General features: G+C 58.2%; 1 protein-coding gene across 1 annotated transcript; it reads left to right on the top strand.

Moving 5' to 3' along the window:
* Window positions 1-267: 267 nt before the first annotated feature.
* On the top strand, window positions 268-6,889 carry EPO (erythropoietin). Its single transcript, XM_033084268.1, has 5 exons — window positions 268-280; window positions 2,103-2,242; window positions 3,245-3,331; window positions 5,087-5,251; window positions 6,706-6,889. The coding sequence occupies exons 1-5, from the start codon at window positions 268-270 to the stop codon at window positions 6,817-6,819; spliced, it is 519 nt and encodes a 172-aa protein (XP_032940159.1). The 3' UTR covers window positions 6,820-6,889.
* The last annotated feature ends 302 nt before the right edge of the window (window positions 6,890-7,191 follow it).

The raw sequence follows: 7,191 nt of genomic DNA, 5'->3' as shown, positions 1-7,191 counted from the left end.
GGCTGGGGGGGGGGGGGGGCGGGGGGAGCGGATGGAAACCCCCCCCCCCCAAGGGCCCTTCCGGCCCCGCGGCCCCTCGGATCAAACATTAACCGGGGCCGGGGCCGGGGGACGCGGGACGGGGACAGCCACGGCCCCGCGGCCACCACCAGGGACCCCCGGGCCACCACCAGGGACCCCCGGGCCACCACCAGGGACCCCCCCGGGCCACCACCAGGGACCCCCGGGCCACCACCAGGGACCCCCCCGGGCCATGAGCAGCCGGCGATGGGGGCGGCGGGTGAGTGGGGAGGGGTCCCGGGGGTGGGAGTGACCCAGGTGTGCGGGGGAGGGGGTGGGGGGCGCCCACGTGTGTGCGGGGGAAGGGGCGGGGGGGGGCGCAGGTAAATGGGGAGGGATTTGGGGTGGGGGTCCTGCGTGGTCAGGAGGGTCCGGGAGGGTCCGGGGGTTCCCACGCGTGTCCGGCAGGGTGGGGAGGGGTCGCAGGTAAATGGGGAGGGGGATTTGGGGCGGGGGTCCCGCGTGGCCGGGAGGGTCCGGGAGGGTCCGGGGGTCCCCACGCGTGTCCGGCAGGGCGGGGAGGGGTCGCAGGTAAATGGGGAGGGGTCGCAGGTAAATGGGGAGGGGTCGCAGGTGAGCGGAGAGGGGGATTTGAGGCGGGGGTCCCACCTGGCCGGGAGGATCCGGGAGGGTCCGGGAATGTCCGGGAATGTCCGGGGGTCCCCACGCGTGTCCGGCAGGGCGGGGGGGTCGCAGGAAAATGGGGAGGGGGCGCAGGTGAGCGTGGGGGGATTTGGGGCGGGGGTCCCACCTGGCCGGGAGGGTCCGGGAGTGTCCGGGGGTCCCCACGCGTGTCCGGTAGGGCGGGGGGGGGTCGCAGGTGAGTGGGGAGGGGTTTCAGGTGAGCGGGGGAGGGGTCGCAGGTGAGCGGGGGGAGGATTTGGGGTGGGGGTCCCACCTGGCCGGGAGGGTCCGGGGGTCCCTACGCGTGTCCGGCAGGGCGGGGGGGTCGCAGGAAAATGGGGAGGGGTCGCAGGTAAATGGGGAGGGGTCGCAGGTAAATGGGGGGGGGGGGTTTCAGGTGAGTGGGGAGGGGGCGCAGGTGAGCGGAGAGGGTGGGGAGGGATTTGGGGCGGGGGTCCCACTTGGCCAGGAGGGTCCGGGAATGTCCGGGGGTCCCCACGCGTGTCCGGCAGGGCGGGGGGGGGTCTCAGGTAAAGGGGGAGGATCACAGGTAAATGGGGAGGGGTCGCAGGTAAACGAGGAGGGGGATTTGAGGCGGGGGTCCCGCGTGACCGGGAGGGGTCCGGGAATGTCCGGGGGTCCCCACGCGTGTCCGGCAGGGCGAGGGGGGGGCGCAGGTAAATGGGGAGGGGTCGCAGGTAAGCGAGGGAGGGGTCGCGGGTAAAGGGGGGGAATGCAGGTGAGTGGGGGGGATGGGGGGGGATTTGGGGCGGGGGTCCCACCTGGCCGGGAGGGTCTGGGGGTCCCTACGCGTGTCCGGCAGGGTTGGGGGGGGGTCCCGCTGTTTCGGGGGTCCCCTCCCCACCCCCGGTGGTCTCGGAGCCCCCTCCCCAGCCCCCTCCCCACCCCCGGTGGTCTCTGACCCCCCCCGCCCCCGCCCCCCCCATCCCGGTGGTCTCTGAGCCCCCTCCCCACCCCCGGTGGTCTCTGAGCCCCCTCCCCAGCCCCCTCCCCATCCCCGGTGGTCTCTGAGCCCCCTCCCCATCCCGGTGGTCTCTGAGCCCCCTCCCCATCCCGGTGGTCTCTGAGCCCCCCCCCGCCCCCTCCCCACCCCCGGTGGTCTCTGAGCCCCCTCCCCATCCCCGGTGGTCTCTGACCCCCCCCCCGCCCCCTCCCCACCCCCGGTGGTCTCTGAGCCCCCTCCCCAGCCCCCTCCCCATCCCCGGTGGTCTCTGAGCCCCCTCCCCACCCCCGGTGGTCTCTGAGCCCCCTCCCCACCCCCGGTGGTCTCTGAGCCCCCTCCCCATCCCGGTGGTCTCTGAGCCCCCTCCCCACCCCCGGTGGTCTCTGAGCCCCCTCCCCCGCCCCCTCCCCACCCCCGGTGGTCTCTGAGCCCCCTCCCCTCCCCGCCCCCCCAGGGCTGCGCGCGCTGCTGCTGCTGCTGCTTTTGGGGGTCCCGGGGCGCCCCCAGCCCCCCCCCGAGGGCCCCCCCTCGCTCTGCGACCCCCGAGTGATCGAGAGATTCATCCTGGAGGCGCGCGAGGCCGAGCGGGGGGCGGTGAGGGGACAGGGGACACCGCGGGGGGGGACAGGGGACACTGAGGGGACAGGGGACACTGCGGGGACAGGGGACACGGGGGGGGGGACACTGAGGGGACAGGGGACACTGAGGAGGGGACAGGGGACACGGGGGGGGGCGTGGGGACACGGGGGGGCGTGGGGACACGGGGGGGGACAGGGGACACTGAGGGGACAGGGGACATCATGGGGGGACAGGGGACACCAGGGGGGCGTGGGGACACCGGGGGGGGCGCGGGGACATCGGGGGGACAGGGGACATCGCGGGAACACGGGGACATCGTGGGGATTTGGGGACACTGAGGGGACAGGGGACATCGGGGAGATTTGGGGACATCGGAGGAATTTGGGGACATCTGGGAGGTGCAGGGACATTGGGGAGATTTGGGGACATCGTGGGAACACGGGGACATCGTGGGGATTTGGGGACACTGAGGGGCACGGGGACATCAGGGAGATTTGGGGACATTGGAGGGATTTGGGGACATTCGGGGGACTTCGGGACATCTGCGGAGCTTGGGGACACCTGGGGGGACTTGGGGACATCGGGGCAACACGGGGACATGGCGGGGACTTGGGGACACCGGGGGTGTGGGGACATTGTGAGGTTTGGGGGACATCTGGGGGACTTGAGGACATTTGGGGAGCTTGGGGACATCGGGGAGATTTGAGGACATCGGGGACATTTGGGGACATTTGGGGGACTTGGGGACACCGGTGGGGCGTGGGGACACCTGGAGGGTGCAGGGACATCGTGGGATTCGGGGACATCGGGGGAACTTGGGGACATTGTGGGGGCGTGGGGACATCTCGGACACTTGGGGACACCGGGAGGGGCGCGGGGACACTCGGGGACACTCGGGGACACCTGGGGACATTCGGGGACATTCGGGGACATTTGGGGACACTGTGGGGGGGCACAGGGACACCTGGGGGATTTGGGGACCCTCGGTGACACTCGGTGACCCCGTGTCCCCCCCAGGCCGCGTGCGGGCCCCCCTGTGACCTCCCCGAGCCCGTCGCTGTCCCCGACCCCGGCGTGAACTTCAACCTCTGGCGGGGCCTGGACGTGAGTGGGGAAATTGGGAAAAAAAACGGGAAAAAAACGGAAAAAAAACCCGGGAATTTGGGAAAAAAAACCGGGAAAAACCCTGGGAGAAACCCCGGGAGAAATTCTGGGAATTTGGGAAAAAAAACGGGGAATTCGGGAAAAAACGGGAATTTGGGAAAAATCGGGAAATTGGGAAAAAACGGGAAATTGGGAAAACCCGGGAATTCCGGGAAAACTGGGAAATCGGGAAAAATGGGGAAAACCCCCGGGAAATCGGAGAAAATGGGGAAATTGGGAAAAAATCGGGAATTCCGGGAAAAATGGGGAAAACCCCCGGGAAATTGGGAAAAATGGGGAATTCCGGGAAAAACCGGGAAATTGGGAAAAATGGGGAATGGGGGGAAAAAAACCGGGAAATTGGGAAAAACCGGGAAAAACTGCGGGAGAAACCCCGGGAGAAATCCTGGGAATTTGGGGAAAAAAACGGGAAATCGGGAAAAACCGGGAAATCGGGGAAAAAAAACGGGAAAAACCCCGGGAAAAACTGCGGGAATTCGGGGAAAAAACCCGGGAATTCGGGAAAAAACGGGAAAAACCGGGAAAAATGGGGAAAAACGGGAAATCGGGGAAAATGGGGAAATTGGGAAAACCCGGGAATTCGGGGAAAAAAACCGGCAATTCGGGAAAAATGGGGAGAAATCCTGGGAAATATTCGGGAAAACCCCGGGAGAAACCCCGGGAATTCGGGAAAAACCCCGGGAATTCGGGAAAAATGGGGAAACCCCGGGAATTCCGGAAAAGCCGGGAATGGGACAAATTGGGCTGGAACCGGGAGAAATGGGATAAACTGGGCTGGAATGGGATAAACTGGGCTGGAACTGGGATAAACTGGGCTGGAACTGGGATAAACTGGGCTGGAACTGGGATAAACGGGGAGAAACGCGCAGGGATGGAGAGAAACGGGCGGGGGAAATCGGGAAAAAAAGGGGGAAAAACAGGAAAAAAACGGGAAAAAAACCGGGAAAAACCAGGAAAAAACGGGGAAAAAATTGGGGAAAAAACCGGGAAAAACCGGGAAAAACCAGGATAAAAACCGGGAAAATTGGGAAAAAAACCGAGAAAATCGGGAAAAACCGGGAAAAAAAGGGAAAAAAAAAAAGGGAAAAGCGGGAAAAATCGGGAATAAAAAAGGGAAAAGCGGGAAAAAACGGGGAAAAATTTGGGAAAAGCGGGAAAAAACGGGGAAAAATTTGGGAAAAGCAGGAAAAATTGGGGAAAAAATCGGGAAAAGGGAAAAGCGAGAAAAACTGGGGGGAGAAAAAAGGGAAAAGCGGGAAAAATCGGGAATAAAAAAGGGAAAAGGGGGAAAAATCGGGGAAAATCAGGAAAAAAACCTGGGAAAATCGGGAAAAAACAGGAAAAAACTGGGAAAATCGGGAAAAATCGGGGAAAAAATTTGGGAAAAGTGGGAAAAATCGGGAAAAAACAGGGAAAATCGGGAAAAACCGGGAAAAATTTGGGAAAAGTGAGAAAAATCGGGGAAAAAATCGGGAAAAGCGGGAAAAACCGGGAAAAAATCGGGAAAAACCGGGGGAAAAAGGGAAAAAAAATGGGAAAAGCGGGAAAAAGCAGGAAAAAAATCTGGAAAAATCATGAAAAAATCGGGGAAAATGGGTAAAACCTCGGGGGCGCGGGGCGGGCCGGGGTCCCTGTGTCCCCCCGGTGTCCCCCCGGTGTCCCCCCGTGTCCCCCATCCCTGACCCCTGTCCCCAGGCCGGGGCCCGCGCGCGGGAGGTGGCCGCGGGGCAGGCGGCGCTGGTGGCCGCGGTGCTGCGGGCGCGGGAGCTGCTGCGGGAGCCGCGGGTGCGGCCCAGCCTGGAGCGAGCGTACGGCACCGCGCGGAGCCTGGCGCGGCTGCTGCGGGGGCTGCCCGCCGCGGTAACCGGGGGGAGATCGGGGGGGATCGGGGGGGTTGGGGATTTTTTGGGGATTTTTTTGGGATTTTTTGGGATTTTTTTAAATTTTTTTTTTTTGGGGGGGGGATTTTTTTTAAATTTATTTTTTGGGATTTTTTGGGGATTTTTTTGGGATTTTTGGGGGATTTTTTGGTTTTTTTTTTATTTTTAGGGGGTTTTTTTTGGATTTTTTGGGATTTTTTTAATTATTTTTTTTTGGGGGGGGGATTTTTTTGGGATTTTTTTTTTATTTATTTTTTGGGATTTTTTGGGATTTTTTGGGGATTTTTTTTTTATTTTTGGGGGATTTTGTTGGGATTTATTTGGGATTTTTTGGGGGGATTTTTTTTTTATTTTTTGGGGATTTTTTGGGGATGTTTTTGGGATTTTTTGGGGATTTTTTTGGGGATTTTTTTTTGATTTTTTTTTAGGATTTTTTGGGATTTTTTTTGGGATTTTTGGGGATTTTTTTGGGGATTTATTTTATTTTTTGGAGATTTTTTGGGGATGTTTTTGGGGATTTATTTGGGATTTTTTTGGGGATTTTTTTGGGATTTATTTGGGATTTATTTGGGATTTTTTGGGGGATTTTTTGGGGGTTTTTTTGGGATTTTTGGGGATTTTTTGGGGGGATTTTTTTTTTATTTTTAGGGTTTTTTTTTGGGATTTTTTTTGGGATTTTTTGGGATTTTTGGGATTTTTTAGGGATTTTTTTGGGATTTATTTGGGATTTTTTGGGGGAATTTTTTTGGGATTTTTTTGGGATTTTTTGGGATTTTTGGGGGGGGGTTTGGAGGGATTTGGGGGGGTTTGGGAAGGTCCCGGAGGGGCTCCTGGTGGTCACTGCCCCTCAGGTCTGAGTTTGTTTTTTTTCTATTTTCATTTTTATATTTATGTTTATTTTAATTTTTAATTTTTATTTTTTATTTTTTATTTTATTTTTATTTTTTTATTTTATTTTAATTTATTTTAAATTTTAATTTTAATTTTTATTTTTATTTTTGGGGTTTTGTTTTGTTTTAATTTATTTTTTTGTGGGTTTTTTGGGCTTTTTTTGGTTTTTTGGGGGGTTATTTTTGTTTTTTGGGTGGGTATTTTTGTGGGGCGTTTTTTTGGGTTATTTTTGGGGTTTTTTCTGAGGCTTTTTTGGTTTTTTTGGGGGGCTTATTTTTTATAATTTTTTTATTTTGGGGGTTTTTTTGGGGATTTTTTTTGGGTTGTTTTTGTGGGGATTTTCGGTTTTTTTTGTTTTTTGGGGGGTTAATTTTTGGGAGGGAGCTTTTTTCTGCCTTTTTTTGGTTTGTTTCTGTTTATTTTGGGGGTTTTTTCTGGTTTTTTTGGGTTTTTGGGGTTTTTTTTCGGTTTTTTTTTTTCTTTTTTTTTTTTCCCTCGCCGGGGGCGGGGCCACTCCTGTGCTGACTCCGCCCCCTCCCTCAGGCCCCGCCCCCCGCCCCGGTTCGGGTCCGGTCCGTCCCGCGGCTCCTCGGGGTCCTGAGCCGCTTCCTGCGCGGCAAGGTGAGGCTGTACCTGGCGGACACCTGCCCGCGGTGACGTCACTTCCGGTGCGGCTCTACCTGGCGGACACCTGCCCGCGGTGACGTCATTTCCGGTGCGGCTGCACCTGGCGGACACCTGCCCGCGGTGACGTCACTTCCGGTGAAACTGTACCTGGCGGACACCTGCCCGCGGTGACGTCACTGCCCGCGGTGACGTCATTTCCGGTGCGGCTGCACCTGGCGGACACCTGCCCGCGGTGACGTCACTTCCGGTGCGGCTCTACCTGGCGGACACCTGCCCGCGGTGACGTCACTTCCTGCGGCTGTCAATCATCGGCAGCGAGAGCTGTCAATCATCGGCTGGGCAGCTGTCAATCACCGCCAGGAACAGCTGTCAATCATCGGCTGGGCGGCTGTCAATCATCAT

Source organism: Catharus ustulatus, chromosome 37, assembly GCF_009819885.2.
Source record: "Catharus ustulatus isolate bCatUst1 chromosome 37, bCatUst1.pri.v2, whole genome shotgun sequence".
NCBI lineage: Eukaryota > Metazoa > Chordata > Aves > Passeriformes > Turdidae > Catharus > Catharus ustulatus.
The sequence above is the reverse complement of the archived record's forward strand: the minus strand, read 5'-3'. Positions and strand labels throughout refer to the sequence as shown.